This window comes from Patella vulgata, chromosome 3, assembly GCF_932274485.2.
Source record: "Patella vulgata chromosome 3, xgPatVulg1.2, whole genome shotgun sequence".
In the NCBI taxonomy this organism is placed as follows: Eukaryota; Metazoa; Mollusca; class Gastropoda; family Patellidae; genus Patella; species Patella vulgata.
Window position 1 is genome coordinate 74,140,094 of NC_065881.2, and position 18,825 is coordinate 74,158,918.

At 34.1% G+C, this 18,825-nt stretch overlaps 1 protein-coding gene across 3 annotated transcripts in view; it reads left to right on the forward strand.

Moving 5' to 3' along the window:
- LOC126815993 (piezo-type mechanosensitive ion channel component 2) overlaps nt 1-18,825 on the forward strand; it is an 82,705-nt gene that overhangs the window by 31,714 nt on the left and 32,166 nt on the right. For 2 of the 3 annotated variants that reach the window (XM_056099404.1, XM_056099406.1), the window contains 13 exons: nt 632-764; nt 2,480-2,542; nt 5,235-5,374; nt 6,076-6,224; nt 6,770-6,916; nt 7,224-7,333; nt 9,346-9,497; nt 9,905-10,078; nt 10,950-11,069; nt 11,209-11,409; nt 12,478-12,679; nt 12,934-13,032; nt 13,902-14,070. In XM_056099404.1, the coding sequence (XP_055955379.1) occupies nt 632-764; nt 2,480-2,542; nt 5,235-5,374; nt 6,076-6,224; nt 6,770-6,916; nt 7,224-7,333; nt 9,346-9,497; nt 9,905-10,078; nt 10,950-11,069; nt 11,209-11,409; nt 12,478-12,679; nt 12,934-13,032; nt 13,902-14,070 (1,859 nt within the window). The remainder of the gene's footprint in view (nt 1-631; nt 765-2,479; nt 2,543-5,234; nt 5,375-6,075; nt 6,225-6,769; nt 6,917-7,223; nt 7,334-9,345; nt 9,498-9,904; nt 10,079-10,949; nt 11,070-11,208; nt 11,410-12,477; nt 12,680-12,933; nt 13,033-13,901; nt 14,071-18,825) is intronic. The other variant, XM_056099405.1, reaches the window with a different exon arrangement.

Genomic DNA, 18,825 nt, shown 5'->3' on the forward strand with positions numbered 1-18,825 from the left:
CGAGTCATGTTCAGTTGCTCTTTTGAAGAAACGTTTAATAGATGTACTCCCTTGATTGTGGGAAATATAAACATGTGGAAATTATTAACTAAAAACAGGTGACTCAGCCCATTTTTGATGATGCGGCGGTATCTGAGAACCAGAATATCTTTATATATTCGTAGATTTATAGAAAAGGTACAATTTTTGGACCAGAAACTGTCCCCAACTCGACTCTCCTCAAAAAAGAGTCTATGGCTTCATCAATTCTTGTATGATCCACATTAAACTTAGCATGCCTGTTCCTTGGACAATTTCACATCACTTGGCAGATTTTGATATTTGATATGATATCAGAATTTCAAGATGGCTGTTGTGACATCATGGAGGGGTGGACACTCAAGGTCTGCAGAAATTGATAAGAAACATAATTGATAGATGGCTATATATCTGTCTATAGTATAAGCACATCAAGAAACCTTTTAATTCCAGACACTTTACTGATTTGTTTTCAAAATACAGATATTTTTTTTTAGGGAAACACAATATTGCTAATCAAAGAGCTCACATTAAATGACACATTTTTATACAAATATTTAAAAGGACTGATATTTTTAATAGAAAATTTAAACATGTTTTAAACGTATTTCAGGTTTTCTTCACTCTGTTCTTTTGGTTAACCATGAGACAATTTATGAGAGAGAGACAGGCAGCTAGTCAAGAAATTAAGGGATTCCCACTACGACATGTCCAACGCCAAACTAGTACCATATCCGAGATAATCTGTACGTATCAACATAATAAAATATAACTATTCTTAAAGTTGTATCAGTGAATTTTATGTGTTTCAGAGGTGCTGATTTTAGGCTTTTAATTATTGTCATTTGTATTCAGAAAATTCAGAAATAAAACCCCAAACTTTTCATGATTGTAGTTAAAAGCTTAATCTACAGGCCATGCCAATGTCATATTTGTTATATTGTGGTTGATAATGTGTTATAAATGTTAGAATAGAATATTTAAATTCATTATATGATAAATGTTACTCAATTATATGTTAGATTATAAAATTATTGGCAGTCTGTTTCAAATGAGATTTTTTATTTGGTTTTGATTTTAAATTTGAAAAAGTGAACAGAAAGTAAAATGAGGAAAGGAAAAACCAAAAAGAATAATTGTTCTTTTTTCTTTAAAAATGCAAAGAATTAAAGTGTTTTCACCACAAAGGTTAACTAGGTTCTAATTCGACAATACAAGAAAAGAAGTAAATATTTCAAACAAATGGAATTAATATAATTATTTTTAAAGATCTTATTAACAGACAGCATATTGCTGTGTTAGCATAATAATATTTTCCCGCTTTGTTTTATAGGTAGCCAGCCAGCACTAAGCTTTGATTCATTTGCTTTGCTTAATGAAGCTTCACAGCGCATTAGTGGAGAAATTGTTTCATGTATCATTCATTTAGAATGTGTACATTTTTTTTGCAATTTTAATCTCCATATGTGCATTTCAATGTACTATATATGTGGGAAAAATTTACAGGAGTAAAATAGTGTATAGGTCAATATATTTGTTGTAATGAATGCAGGACAAAATAGTCCTCAAAAGCTGAAAACACCCATCTAACTACGCACTATCTTATATTTTGTGATTAAATGCACTGCTGATCACGCACAAGTTGCAGTTTGGTAGAATGAAAATAAATCTAATACAAAAAGAAATGACAACTGATGGTGCTTTAGCTTTTGGACAAATCTGAATTGTTAATTTTGAGTTCAATGGAAAACTAGAAATAAGGAGGAAAACTGAAATAATATTAGGTCCTACACAAGAAAAATATTCTGGTTCTCGGATAAAACTTTCCCAAAAAATCTGATGTGGGAGGGAGGTTTTTATTTCTGTGATTTTATTTTTTATCAGAGGAAAGCACAAATTTTACAACTGGAGTATGATTGCAATCATTTCATTTCTCAGTACTAAATGTAGTTTGCTGGATAATTAACATCCATGAAATAATAGACTCAAAAATATCTTCTAAAATTAAACACATAAATCAATAGTTGCCATTTCTCGATAACATGGATTCAATTTACGATTGTCCACTGCCATTTATGATTTTCAGTAACATTTATCATTGTTCTGTACTTGAGTCTACTTTAATCTTTTATAATCTAATGGCAAAATTTTATTGTTTGAAGACTTTGATTCATAAGTGAACGATATCAGTCTCACAGCGTCATCTTGCCGTTTTTAAGTGATGCAGCAGTATCTAATAACCAGAATATTTGTGTTATATGGCCTTAATAAAAGAATCTTATTGTAACTTACATGTACATTCAGTTAAGACAACAAATCCTCGACAGTCTCTAGTTTTACATAGTAACTACATGTATGGGAGTCTATTCAGATTTTTGCTTAGCATGAAACTATATCATCCATTTCTCTTGTATTTTCTATTATAATATCTGAGCATGTTTATGTATTCTACCCTTGACAGCTGGTGGACCTATCATCACAGATTCTGTAGATGGATACGACAGTAATACCATGAAAATGATGGGTAGGCATTTCACCATTATTAGGAAGGGAATTTTACTTTTAATTTTCATAAAAAAACTAATTCGCTGGCATCTCCATAAAGGATTGTCAACTAGTTCATTAAATTCAAATCAGTGACATTTTCATAAATTGTCAACTAATTCATTAATTCAACCATTAAAATAAATGTTTAATTTTATTCAAATAGTTCATCTAGTTTAGTGGCTACTATATTTTCAAGCAAATAATTTATCTGGCTTCATTTGTCTTGTCATTGTTTCAATTTGGTGTTTTTGTAAAATTAAAATGTTAAAATATCTTTTCCTGATATATTTCTCTATATAATAAATACTGTAAGCAAAGAAATCAATGTTTGCATTTTATAAATACTGATTTACCCAGGCTACGTTAATTTTATCCTGCACTTTTGCTATTTCATCACAGTTGCCTTCAGGAATACTTAAAATCCCATCGATACAAGTGTAACTTAAAAAACTAGATTTTAAGCAGAATGAAAAATTTTAGCTTGTCCTGGTCTATATTGATTAATCTGGATTTTTATTTCACACAATCTGATTAAAACATATATCCCATTTCGTTTTGTTTTTTATAGTTCAAAATTTAATTTTACTTGTCTTTACTACACTAGGATCTGGAAGAGTTGTTATATTACCGGCGTTTTGGTTGAAGTGAGGGATAAGCCAATGAAATGGTCTGTTACGGCAACTTGTTGGCGTGCCATGCACGGAACTGTGGGTAAACCACTAGAAACGCTGATTGATTAATGAATGTCTGGCGTCATAGGGTCAAAAGCCGCTCATACGACTCCTGACACGACCTTCGAGTACAACTTGTCAGATCTTCATGTAGTGTAGACCATCGAAAGTATAAAAAAACGAAACGAAATATAGATCTGTATTTTATTCAGATTGATTTTCACATGAAATATGAAATATTAGATTTGAAACCAGACAATCAATAGGTGTACTCGTCTATGGGAAAAATTACGGGGATTTTTCCCAGCCTGTTACTGACGATTGATTTTAAGTTTGAAGGCCCCAAATTTTAAATATTTACAGATTAGCTTCGATTTTTTAAGCTCCATTTATTTCTTGCTTAACTGTGTACAAGAATGTTTTGTTGTGTTCACATTCATACTTTCTTTTATCTTTTTTATTTGATCTTTGTATCGATGTTGTATGTAATGTAGTTTGCTATAACTTATATATGACTGTTGTAAAATATATTGACCATAGGAGTTTCTAGTAATATTTATTTAAATTGTTATTTACTATTTTTTTTAATATATATGAATTATTTGAATGAAACATTTATTTCAGTATCATTTTTAGCATGGAGAAATATTTTCAGGCTTCAAGGTTTCAACTCTCATGTGATTTGTTAAGGCAATGATTTACCCTATTTATTTTAATTCCAATTTGTCCACCTTCAATGTTATTGTTACTGTTCTGTGTTTTAATTTGATTGATGACAAGTTATCACTTTCTGGACTTTTATTTGGATTATAATTCACTGTGGTATATTTTGTTTAAGCATGAGTATTGGATAAAAAAAGAGTTCATCTTTTAATCCTATGTGACTTTCAATTGACTTTATGATTAAATTCAGAATTATTTAGATTCGATAGAGTATTTAACTGATCAGTTTGTTGGGAATCCTGGCATTGGCTGAGCAAAGAATTCGTGATTTTTTAAGTCGGTTTTTATTTATCAAGGCCCGCAAGGGTGGAGTCTACGGGGCTGACAAGGAAATTGGATCTAGTCCTGCAAATGAGATTATAAACTGAGATCCATGCACATGAAAGGAACCTTGGCAATTGTAATTAGAAAAATAGAAGTTGGAAATACCGCTGTCTAGTAAAAATCAAAATATGCCCCCCCCCTTCACCCCTTACCCCCTTACCAACATACACACATTCATGTATATTGCAGTTTAATTGATATAACATGCATAAAACTCTTGTAAATTGGCAGCGATCACTTTTTTCTACAATTCTTATAAATTTGCAGCAATGTGTATGTTATTACTTCTAACTACCGGTATGATCACCTTTCTAAAATTTGACGATTCTTGGAATGGAGATGTTTCTAAAATTCTTATAAATTTGTAGCGATGTGTATGTTATTACTTCTAACTACCGGTATGATCCCTATTTCTAAAATTTGATGATTCTTAGAATGGAGATGTTTCTAAAATTCTTATAAATTTGCAGCAATGTGTATGTTATTACATATAACTACTGGTATGATTACTATTCCTAAAATTTGATGATTCTTGGAATGGAGATGTTTGTTTTAGTGATTGGGATTATGATTTGTGAAATGTTGAACTTTTTTCTTTGTTTTTTTTTTAAATTCCAAAACATGATAAAAATGTTTTTGAGATATCCCTGTAAAATTGTTACAGAAATCAGTAATTATGGCCATAGAAAATTTTAGATAATAGGATTATTTTATTGTTTTATTTGGTTTGATAGTTACGAGAATTGATGACCCTTTATATATTTTGTTGTCTGAATAGTCTAAGAGTTGCTCATTATTTTGAAACTTATGTCTTTTAATGGTGACATATGGTGCCGCAGTCAATTCTGGAAAACAGTGAATGAGATTACCATATAACGATATTGTTTTCAGGTTTAGTTGTTGCAATATTTCGTGTATAGTCTTATAATATATATATGTTATATTTTACAGGTGGTTATGTTTGGTTATTACTGTGCAAATATTGGATATTTGTATGTGCTGCCATGTTGTTACTGATATCCATACAGGACGTCGTAGTCTATAGAATCATCTACATGTTCCTTTTCCTCTATTTTATACTCGCATTCCAGGTATACTTTATTATACTTCACATACAAGTAGTGGTTGGATAGCCAAGCGAATTATTGAAATCTCTGCATTTGTCAAGAAAGTTAATTGGGATTTTGTGGCATGGTTCCCCCTTGTCAGTGGTGCAGAACAGAGGGTCTGGCAAGGGATAACGTATAGTCATTCAGATACATGTAGGACGAAAAGCTGAGGTCCAGTGTACACAGCGTGCACGTAAAACATTCCTTGACATTTGGAATTTGATTTAAGAGTAGGACGTAGCATCACTGTCTGATCAAGATTTGTCTCATATCACACTCTATGACGTAAGCCTGTTTTCATTAGTCCTGTCGGAGCAGAACAGTAGGACGTTAAACCCCATTTCATTTCTTATGTGCAACCAAAACTTTGGGCAAGGCAGTCACAGATATTCAGGCAAAATTTCTGAACATTAGGGGTTCCAAACTATAGTTCTAAGAATCAGTTTATTAGCAATATTGATATCCTTAGAGTATTAAATAAAACGTCACTTTTTGGGTATATTGGGTCAAACAAAAGAATAATTCGTCAAAAACACTGTAATTAATGATTTTAAAAAAGTACTCTCTTTAATACGTTTACATTTACATTGCTTACAGTTCTCTTAATAGATATTATTGTTTATACATTTATAGATATTTATTATAGTCATTCATCAAGTTTATAATAATTCTTTACATTTCAGTTTTCATATGTGATCTGGCGAGCCACGATGTTTGTGTTTTGGTGGGTAGTAATAGTGTATTCTATGGCTGTATTGATAATGATTTATACATATCAGTTTGATGAATTCCCAGGATATTGGAGAGATGGAACAGGTTTTAGTAATGCTACGTAAGTTATAAATATTGTGGACGTTAAACAGCATTTTCCTGTCTTGTAAATTATGTAAGAATTGTTGGAAATGTGCTAAAAGGAATAATTACAGTTCCTGCACATAAAACCAAAACATTTGTTATAATAACCTGTGAACCCCTTAATAATGATTACATGAAATGTTTGAATATTGTCTATGAAGAGACAGAAAAAACATTTCAATGAAAGCATTTGTAATTGGGAAATTAGTTTAAGAATTAAATCTTCTTAGCTACATGTAGGATTAAAAAAAGTATGATTTTTTTAAAGCTTCTTAGAGGTAGGCATTAAAATCATAATCTTTTAAGAATCATACTTTCTCAATCGCTAGTCACACTATAGGCTATTTTATGTTGATATTGAATTATGTAGTGTTATAATTTGTGTATACTTTGTTGATCCTCACATTGTGCCATAGATCAGTTCAAGTTTTAAAGAATAACTTAAAACACTTTCCTTTGTTGATATTTACATGTGTTAGATTATTTATAGATTAAATGATATTTATATATGTTTATTTGTAGATTGAGTGATATTGGATTAGAAAGATATGATACAGCTGGTTTATTTTTAAAGTTGTTAACACCAACAGCTTTTGTGATTATAGTTATACTACAGATACACTATTTCCATAAACCTTTCCTCGCTTACAGTTCTCTTAATAGATATAAGTAAGATATTATTTATATATAGATATTTAAATCCCATGATCATCTTTTTGAATCCCAAGTTGACTACAATCTTGTGAAAGTTGAATCGTTAAAAGGAATATATCTGTAAAAAAAAAAAAATGGTCATGTTCAATATTTACAAAGATTTGACGAATTGAGAATTTCACAACATACAGTACCCTTTAGAGATAATATAAACAAGCCATTAAAACTAATATAATGTTTGAAAAATGCAAATCAGTGGCTTTATGGAAATTGGATTTAGTAGTACTTAGCAATTTATATAGAAATATTTTTTTTGTATCAGGACAGATGAGATCGTACCCGACCCTAATCCTAATGTTACTGATTATACAACTGATGAAACGGGGGGAACCACTACCGATACAGAAAGCGTTACCCAAAGACGCAATAAACGTAAGTAGTCATAAACTGAATGTAATAAGCATGAATTAGCTTACCACTATCCCTATTTTTGCTCCTTTAATGCCAAACTGCAAATTCAAGCTCTTAAAATTACTGTTGATAGGAGAGATGTGAATGAATGAAATGGGGGTTAAAACATCCTGCTTTTCTGCTTCAATCAGGCTAATGAAGACAAGCATATGCCATGCCATTTGCTATATAAGGAACATTTTTCTCAGACAGCCATTGAATTCCAGTAGTCAAGGGTTGTTTTACGTGCATGCCAAGGTGTACATTTTTAAATCCCATCCGAACTACCAGACACCGTTCCCTGCCAGACCCTCCATCCTGCACATCTGACAAGAGCAAATCAAGCCCACTTGTGGTAGAGACATTGTTTTCTTTTTATATGCCCACATTTTCCTGTGGACGTATTATGCCTTCACCCCTGTCCCTCCGGACGTCCACAATTTGTTTGTGGACACTCTACAGGTCACAATTCTTATCCGATTTTGACGAAACTTTAAATATATGGTTTATCCCCAAAAGATCTCGGCTGCTTTCAATATTGGCATGTATCGGATCGAAACTTCATGGATTATGGCCCCTGATTGTACGAAACATCACGTTTTTAGCTTGTGGACCCTATAGAGGTCACAATTTCGAAACGATTTTGTTGAAACTTGACATGTAAGTTTATAACCCAAAGATCTCAGTTCCTTTCGATATTCGTGCATATTGGACCGTAACTTTCTGAATTATGGCCCCTGAATGTACGAAAAATCGCGTTTTTAGCTTGTGGACCCTATAGAGGTCATAATTTTTATCTGATTTAAAAAAACATATTATTATATCACCGTTACACCCTAAGGAAGGTTGATTTCGAATTTCGTGAAAATCGGACCAAAATTGCCAGACAAAAATGGCCGCCGTTTGTACGCGAATAGTGTAAAAATATGGTAAATCAAGGTTGTGGACCCTGTATGGGTCACAATTTTAATTCGATTTTGATGAAACTTGAAATGCATGTTTATAACCTAAAGATCTTGGTTCCTTTCAATATTCGCGCATATCGGACCGTAACTTCCCGAATTATGGCCCCTGATTGTACGAAAAATCGCGTTTTTAGCTTGTGGACCCTATAGAGGTCATAATTTTTATCTGATTTAAAAAAACGTATTATTATATCACAATTACTCCCTAAGGATGGCTGAGTTCGAATTTTGTGAAAATCTGCCCAAAATTGACAGACAAAATGGCCGCCGTTCGTTCTCAAATAGCGTAAAAATATGGTATATCAAGGTTGTGGACCCTACAGAGGTCACAATTTTTATATGATTTTGTTGAAACTTGAAATGTAAGTTTATAAACCAAAGATCTTGGTTCCTTTCGATGTTCGCGCATATCGGACCGTAACTTCCTGAATTATGGCCCCTGATTGTACGAAAAATCGCGTTTTTAGCTTGTGGACCCTATAGAGGTCATAATTTTTATCCGATTTAAAAAGTCGTATTATTATATCACCTTTACACCCTAAGGATGGCGGAGTTCGATTTTGTGAAAATCGGCCCAAAATTGACAGACAAAATGGCCGCTGTTCGTTCTCAAATAGCATAAAAATATGGTATATCAAGGTTGTGGACCCTATAGAGGTCACAAGTTTTATCCTATTTTGTTGAAACTTGAAATGTAAGTTTATAACACAAAGATCTTGGTTCCTTTCGATATTTGCGCATATCAAATTGTAATTTCCAAAATTATGTCCCTTGATTGTAGAAAAAATCACTTTCTTTTTAGCTTGTTCTCTATCCATCTCTCGAAAATGTGGGCGTATCCTGCCTGGCAGCCGCTGGTTCTTGTTGGGGTTTTTTATTATTTATTTCTGGTTTTCTGCCACTTGCAAGTGAATAATAATAATCCCTATTTTATTGTGTGTTTTTATTTGCTGGTTTGATTACTACTATTACTAGTTGAAATGTAATCAATACAAATTTTATTAATGTGGTGTCTATTGTTTTTATTAGGATGGAAACAGAGAGTAATGTACTGGCTTAGAACAATCTGGGCATTTGGCAGTGAAACCTGGGCGAAAACTTCATCATTATTATGGCGGGTGGCTGAGGTCCATTACTTTAAATTAGTTGTTTTTACCATCATGGTTGTTGCTGCAAGTGAGGTAAAAACATTGATTGTCAGTTACAAATGTAATGATGTCTAATTAAAATAATCGAAACCAATTCATAATTATTTTGATTTTTGGAGCAGGAACTGATGACCCAATGGCTACTCATATTGTTGTTCTTGGGGTGTGACAGTCTTTGAACAATAGACTAAGGCTTCACAATTCATCTACATTTAGCCTGAAACTTGGCATGTTGGTTCCCGAGGATCAATTGACAGACTTTGATTTTTGATATGACATCACAATTCCAAGATGGCGGCAAAGATGTCATTCAGAGTTCCTGATCTCTAGTACACTGATCAGTTCAATTATTTAAAAACTATTGTATTTTCACTGGGGTTTAAATCATTAGAATAACCCAAAATATTTTTAAAAAAAATATATTTGATGTTTATTTGAAGGTGTCTGCTGTGAGTGCCATTTACGTGATTTTAATGGCAATATTTTTACCACTGTCAACATGTCATGTGGTATTGTCACATGTCATACAGTTCTGGACGGCACTTGTTCTGCTTGCCAAGATGTTATATCAATTACGATTGGTTAAAACAGACTATTGGATAACTAACTGTTCAGTAAGTATATTAATTATTTGAATTTTGACTTTTATTTTGACAATTGGAACATGGGAAGACATGGAAAACTGTGCAGAGAAGAGATTCATCGGTATTTAGTTGCTGCTGTGACCAAAGTCTAAAAATGACTTGAATTCATGTTCATATATCTATTTTTTTCATTCAAGAACAATATGTACATGTAAGCAATTAGAATTTTGAAGGATATTAATTTCATATCATTGTTAAATACTGATTTATGTTTAATTATAATCTAGATCTCCAGATATATTAATTGCTTGTGTATGTAAATCTGAAGAAATGTGAAAAAATGGCCTGTTTACCTTGTCTTGAAATTTTGACTCAAAATATTAGGCTCTTCGAACAGTTTATAGGTATTGTGTAAGTCTTTAAAAAGCCTGTCTCCAGTTTAGTTTTTATAATTGAGTGACCTGATGGCGGCTATCCAATACCATTTGTAAACTCTGCTAAGAGGTTATTGAACTGAATCAATAACTTGCAAATTTCTATTACTAGCTGAAAAACACAAAAAGGAAGTTATCACTGTGCACACATCCTCGCACAAGGTAGTTGGTTGTTTCGTCAAAAGGCTCATCTCCAGTGTTACCTGACAACAGGTGGTTCATATTTCTTTGAAAATGATATCACAAAGGTTCAGATAGTTGCTTGGGAGAAGAGACTCACACAGCATGACCCGGTTTTATTAACTGAAATATATCTGGGATTTATACTTTAAGTTAGAAATCAGATTTGATAAATATTTTCAAAAATAAAACATGGTATATGATGGCTTCCCAGAAAACCCCACATTTATTCAGATCATTCAGTATTTATAGAGACAATAAACTCAATGATGATTGTTATTTTTCAGCAACCTCTAGATGTTGGTAATCATTCTCTGTGGGAAAACGGAACTGAAGTTGATAACGGTGTATGGGTTGGTCTCATGAAAATATCAAAATTAGATGTTATCATATCGTATTATCTGAGGGTAAGTATAAATAGACATTATTTAAAACCAGAGTACTCTAGACTATTAGTCATTATTTTCTATTGACTTCATGCCACCAGCTTTGTAGTCTTGTATTATTTCAAAATTGTTAATTGTAATAACCTTTTCTTTTTTTCAGAATTATTTGGTGATATTGTTGATTATAGCTTTTCAAAGTATTGTAAGATATCATCAACTACAGAAATATCGTCAATCACAGATATTTAAACCACCAACAGGAGTGATCTTCCCAGAAATAAAACGTGAAAATGCTGACAAGGGAATTAAATATTGTCTGATGTACTTTGCTAATTATTTCTTCTACAAGTACGGACTTGAGGTAAATATTAGTATTTGCTTAGTCTTAATTCATTTGTGAGGATGACAATCATTGTGTGCTTTAGCAATCTGATTAATATACCGATCCCATTTTGTTTTGTAGTTTAAAATTTCGTTTTACTTGTCTTCACCACACTGTTAATTGTTAAATAACGTGTGTTCTGGTTGATGTGAGGGATTAGCCAATCAATTGATCAGATCAGTCGAGTTCATTTCGTCTAGCATGCGGAACTGTGGTTAGACATTCACAGAAAAAGATCAAGACAAGAGTTGTTTTTAAGAATACCTACTTCAAACACTGGTGTTAATTGGTTAATCGAATGACTGATGTCATAGGGGTCAAAAGCCTTATATAATGACCCCTGACACAAACCCCCACTACAACTGGTCAGATCTACATGTAGTGGATGTCACCAAAAGTATTAAAAAAAAAGCGACCCGAAATATAGGTCTGTTTTATCCTATTTGATTAGTAGTATGTAGCTTGAAGAAAGATGCCAATGTGGTATTTTTTATGACCGATGATTGACCTCTTATGGAAACTGTAGAAACTAATTAATCCATAAATTTCTATTTATGTTAATTACACATGGCTGATTGTAAAAAAAAATTAAAGAAAGTTTCAAATTAGAAGCTTCAATTTCTGAAATACATTTTATCCCCCACCTTAACCATGTGGCTATTAAAACAGGTCTGTCCATCTGTCTCACGCATCATTTTGGAACACAATAACTCTTCGTTTAATTGAGGTAAACTTTTCAAACTTGGTGTAGATGTTCATTAAGTGGATGTCTTGTCTGTGTTCCATGAATAACTGCTAAGACAAGCAGAGATAAGCAATTTGATTTGTTCATACTTTGGAACACAATATCTTTGAGTGATGAAACTTGATGTATCAATACCTCGAGTAAGTTTGATAATGAACATTTTCTGCTCAGGTAAAGAGAGGTGTATGTGGTCAGTGCTCTATAAAAAGATAAATATGTGCAAGTAATTAATGAGTGTCATCTATTTAAGTTGGTGGACACCAGCCTCAATGTTGGATTGTTTGTACTTTTTTATATTTCAGATTTGTTATATTACGACAGCAACATGTGTGTGTATTCGTGTAGATGCCTATGCTGTACTCTATGCTATTTTCCTAGGAATCTTGTTATTAATGAGTCGTCGTAGTAACGCTAGAGTATGGCCGATATATACAATAATTCTAGCTGTCTTGCTTCCTATACAGTATCTTTCATGCATAGGATTCCCGCTTGGTCTTTGTTTAGGTTCGTATTTATTTAAATTATTCAAGTTTTCTCAAATTATAATTTTGTAAAGCAATTCACCAACTAACTCTTAAGTTATTATGAGTATGAACCTGTATTGTTGTTTTGTTTTTTAATGTGATTGTCAATTATATCTTTGCAAACATTGAAATTGACCGTCATGAAAGTAAGATGTGATACAAGTACAAGTAACATACATTATTTTCTATGTAGATAGAGTTTTGCAATTTGATTTTAATATTTGTATTTTGTAGAGTATCCATGGAAACATGAAACTCTGTTGGATCAAAATCTAGAACAGTGGTTATTTTTACCTGATTATGCAAATTCACCCCATCCATTTAAACTGTTAGGTAAGTAAGAGTTATTATTGTTTTGATTGTACATAGTATTACATTTTGTTCTTTTTGACTCTTGCATTGTATAAACATTGGCCCAATTAAAATGGGGGGGGGGGGTTAGATGACTGAATGGTTAGCACGTGCGCGCTGTATCATAAAGCCTGTCATTGAGTCAACTGGCGTGGTTTTGAATCTCCGGTTGTACGTGACAAGGAGTAGGGTCGCCTGTCCAACCTCGTGGGTTTTCTAGGGGTCCTCCGGTTTCCTCCCACTGCTAAAGACCCCTACGTGCAAGTGAATTATTGAAATAAAATTAAACCATATGTTAGTCCAAAAATGACCTAGTTTGTGTCGAGTGGACGTTTAACCCCATTTCTCTCTCCAATTAAAATGTCTTTCCATAGACCTATTGTGTTTATTCTGATATTGTTCTTGTCACTACTTTTTGTCCATCAGTCATCCAACAACCGCAGTTTAATATGAACAGTATAAAGTACTTCACTGGAATGACCTTTCTGATGTAAAAAAATCCATTTGCTTTTACTGACAGTGAAATCCTGCTCAATATCCACTTCAGCATTATGTGCCATTCACATATACAACCTTATTTTAAAAGAATTAACAAATCTGGATCCTTGAGATTCCAACTCATTATAAATTCACTATTAAGACCAACTTGTATCAGACGAGAACTGGTCTTATTATTCTGTTAAGAAAATAAAGGATAGATTGATATTGCTCCCTTATAATGTGACTTTTACAGATAGTCTTTAAATTATTTACAATATTTAATCACAAGAAGGTTTATTTGTTGATTACTTAGATAAATCAAATAATTTTATCGCTTCAAATAAAACTTTCAAATTTCATTTTGTTTTCAGCTGATTTCTTCCAGTTGTTGTTTGTTTGTTTACAATGGAAGGTATTCAGGATAGAAATGTCTTCACGTGTTGAAGAGTATGGAGGGGGAGATAACTCGGATATTTTGCCTGAAGTTGAAGCTAATACTCCCATACCATCCATTTATACTGACTTCACCACCACTACCTCGTAAGTTTTCTTTTTCAGTTAAAGAATTTATTTTAAAGCACAATCCACTGTATGTCATTTACATTTTTTGGACAATATCTAATTATTAGTGGCGTAATCCACACTAAAATGTACACAAATTGATTATCTAACATTTACTTAAGATTATGTGACTTAGAAACTTTGCATTTTTCAGGGGTTGTCTGCATGGCTGGTTTGTGTATGTAAATAGTCATTTACATTAAAGGACAATATTGGTGCCAGTCATTATCACATATGTGATAGAACTGGTTAAACACGTTCCAAATACTATTTTATCACAGAGATCATTGCTACGATAGATGAGTAATCAATGTTTCAACAATCGGAAGTGACGAACGCAAAAGGAAAACAAGAGTTATCCCTCTATATAACTGACTGAAGTGATGGGTAATAACAGATACATGGGTGAATTTCTGCTCACTAAAAATTCCTTCGAAGACCAAAAGTTGTTATATGAGACTGTAGGAGTATATCTGACAATTCAAAAAAGTAGTTGATGTCATTAGATAAGAGAACACAGGTGTTTATTCATTCTATACTTATAATAACATGGTAATGCACAGACTTTTTCTATTTTTCTTTCATGTTCTCTTATCTAGTGACAGTCAATTTTGTTTATGAATTGTCAGATATCCTTTCAGTCTTATACAACTGTTGGTCTTCGAAGGAATTATTACTGAGCAGAAATTCACCCATGTATCTGTTATCACCCGTGACTTCAGTCAGTTATATAGAGGGATAACTCGTGTTTTCCTTTTGCGTTCGTCACTTCCGTTTGTTAAAGCATTGATTACTCAGCTATCGTAGCAATGATCTCTGTGATAAAATATGATTTGAAACGTGTTTAACCAGTTCTATCACATATGTGATAATGACTGGCACCAATATTGTCCTTTAAATGATAAAGTGACTCCATTTATATTTATTAACAGTACACATAGGGTAGCACGATATACCCAAATCTAGCTAAATCCACCCAAGTCTACCCAAATCTACTCAAATCTATCCAAATCCACCACTATTTCAACTCATATCACAATAATTTATATACTATTCAAAAAAAGTAGGGGATATTTGATTTTGGGGGCATAATACTAAAATATGCAAATGACTACGAAAAAAGTCACTATAGAACCTAACAGAAGAAACATTTCCAGTTACATGTGACGCCCAAACGCACCAATAGCTACCGCATGGAATGCAGGTGATGCTTGGGATCATCATGGGGGTCCAACCCAAGATTTGCACGACTCTGACTTTTAATGTTACATTCATTGTGGCATTGAATTCCAGGGTGGAAACATCAGTTTAATTGTTTTAGTGACCAGAAAACAAATTTTGATATGCGTCGGCTTACCCAAAATGAAAGGTTACGTGCCCTTGGCATGCTACAGATCGGCACAACACAGGCGGTTGTGGTGCGGACGATGAATGTTTCTCAGTCTGTCATAAGCAGGCTATGGTCCAGATACCGTGATACACAATCTGTACAGGACAGACCACGCTCAGGTCGACCAAGGGCGACAACTCAAGCCCAGGATCGATTTATCCGTACCTTGGCCTTGAGAAATCGTGTCATCACAGCAAATCAGATCAGCGCTCGTCTTCAAACAGACACTGGTGTGAGAGTGAGTGGCCAGACGATTCGGAATCGACTGCATAGGGGTCACCTTCGCGCCCGACGTCCTCGCGTGATCCCTTGTTTGAGAGATCATCACATTCAGGCAAGACGTCGTTGGTGTAGGGATCGTCAACACTGGGATAATCGACGCTGGAGCAATGTGATGTTTTCAGATGAGTCAAGGTTCACTGTTGATTTTTTGGACAGACGTAGGAGGGTGTGGCGTCGTCGAAACGAGCGCTTCCAAGACGTTAACGTCATCAGACATGATCGATTTGGGGGTGGTTCTGTTATGGTGTGGGGAGACATCACTGTTGCTGGAAGAACGGCTTTACATGTTGTTGCAGGGCGTGTTACAGGCCAGTACTACCGGGACAACATCTTGGCAGTCCATGTTGTGCCGTTCGCACGACGTCATGGCCGCCGTTTCATCTTCCAGGATGACAACGCAAGATGTCACAGGGCCAGGATCGTTACAGGTTACCTCCAACAACAGAACATCACCACATTACCTTGGCCAGCACTGAGTCCCGACCTCTCCCCCATCGAGCATGTCTGGGACATGCTTGGACAGAGGTTACGTCAACGTCAACAACGTCCTGCCAATGTCCAAGAACTTGCTGCTGCGTTGCAACAGGAATGGGACAATCTGGACCAAAATGACCTTAGACGTCTCATTAGGAGTATGCCACGTCGGATCAATGCTTGTTTGGCAAACAGAGGAGGATTTACCCGTTACTGACTTGATTGTGATGCTGTGGTAACTTTGCTGTTTGACCCCGGGTATCATTTTACCCTTATAATGGTCAGTCTGTGCCTTACTTAGTCTAACGATCATTTGGAATAAATCGATGAATGTGAACTTCATTTCATTTTGTCATTTGTTTCTTCGTCAGTTTCATTAAGTGACTTTAATAACACATAAAAATCAAATATCCCCTACTTTTTTTGAATAGTATATATATCACAATAATTTATATTGATACTTGATAATATACCGTTCTTTATGCCGAATTGTCATTTTTAATTTAAAATCACAGCTTTTTATTGTCAAAATGCCCCTCAAAATGCGATTTCCGAGCAAGTTTGGAAATCGTAACCAAGGGACATAGCTCGTGTGATCCACAAGAAACATATAGAATTTTCAAAACTGCATAGTCTGTCACCAACCTTTTCAATTGCCATATTTGATTGTGCCAATATAGGACATTTTTCCTCTGCATGGACAATTATCGCTTTATGTAACGTGGTATCCAGACCAATTAAAATTATTTATCCAAAATATAATGGACCTCGGGATTTTGTGCACAAGCATTTAAATTGCACTTTTCAACCAACTTGTCAGGTAGAAGAAGATGTTCACGAACTAAATATATATTGTGGTGTAGGATTGGTTGTCTACCGAAGAAAAATGAATGGTATTCTGTTAACCATTTTTTATCTGTGGCATGTGCAGATGCCATTACGACCCCTTTGAAAAGGCACAACACTTTTGAACTAGAAGAATGGTTACAACCTCCTAAATGTGCGAAAAACTTCATCCCTGTTGGAGGAATATTCTTCTAGTTCAAACAGGAACTCGTTGGAGACAGACATTGACGAATGGATAAGACATTGACGAATGGATAAAACCAGAGAAAGTCTTGTCTCCTTTTCACGTCAGTACCTCTAGCTGTTCGGCAACTTCTTGCTACAACTCTTTTGAAGCATTGGCCTGTGAGAATATAGAAAAGGCCCAGGAAACAATCACAGACACTACCATCAGGGGCAAGTTCTGATGACTTCAGTTTATCAGCCGATGAATTTGCATGCAATTCACCCATCCCACAGAACTACTCTTCATTCGAAAACGTTTCTGATAAGAGACGTCACCATGTTGCGAGACAGAAAAGGCTCAGAAGACACTCACCACCCCCACCATTTTTTGAAAACTCGTCAGTGTATTCGAATGCTGGATCTTGTCCACCTATGCTCAAGCCAGCCCTAACAAAGAGTAAATTCATGTGTAACAATGAAATTATGAAAGCTTTCAAAACTGGTACACCATCTGAATTTATTCCTGGCCTAGAAAAAAATGACTGCTTTTTGAGTTTCCAGATGACTGCGGTATTTAGGATTCACGTACAGGAACAACTGTTAATCAACACTTTATTTATGAACTCAACAGACCTTTAATTGCAATTTATAAAAAGAACTCTTTATATACTGCACAAAAAAAGTTGTAAGAAATAAACCGACATATATTGAGTTAAAAACACAACGAGAGAATATAATTTCATTTCACAGATATTACGCAAAGCTAAAACATAATTGTGAATATAGAAAGTGAATAACAAAACTCGTTAGTGTACCCATTGAATTGGAAGATTTTTTAAATTTGGCAATTGTTGAATATAGTGGAGCGAATTTCACGCCCAAGCCTCCGCATGGCAGTTCGAAAGATACTGTACCATACATTCGAACTAATCCCGAAATACTAAGAAAAGCATATTCCAAGTCGAAATCTGAAAAGGCAAGTGTTGTTGCACATAAAATGTGCTTGGATGACAGTTTAGAGGCACCGAAATCTGCATGACAAGTTCAAGATAAAATATACCGCGAATCAAAAAAATCGAACCCTTCGATAAATTGTAATTTAGCAGACGATATCTTGGCTATATTAGCAAAGCAGCATGACTCAACCAATATTAAAGAGGTATGCTTCAGTGGTCACAGACAACCATCTATTATTTTATATTCGAAAGAACAATTAGTAGATATTAAAAAGAACTGTTTTGGTGAAAATGGAAGTGTGCTTGGAGTGGACAGGACTTTTAATTTGGGACAATGTTTTGTTACCGCATTTTCTTACACAAACAGATCTGTTTTAAATAGAAAAACAGGCGAAGAATCAATTATGCTAGGGCCATTTTTTTTTACATTGGGACGGGGAACAAGGTACATACAATCATTTTTTTGCCCACGTTAGGGATGCCCTTGAACCTGGGGAGTGGAAATTGGGATGTGACCAGGAAAAGGTTATACTTAATTCATTGAAAGAAAATTTTCTTTGTAATACCATATTGTTATGCACAAAACATATTAAAGACAACATTAAACTTCATTTACAAAAA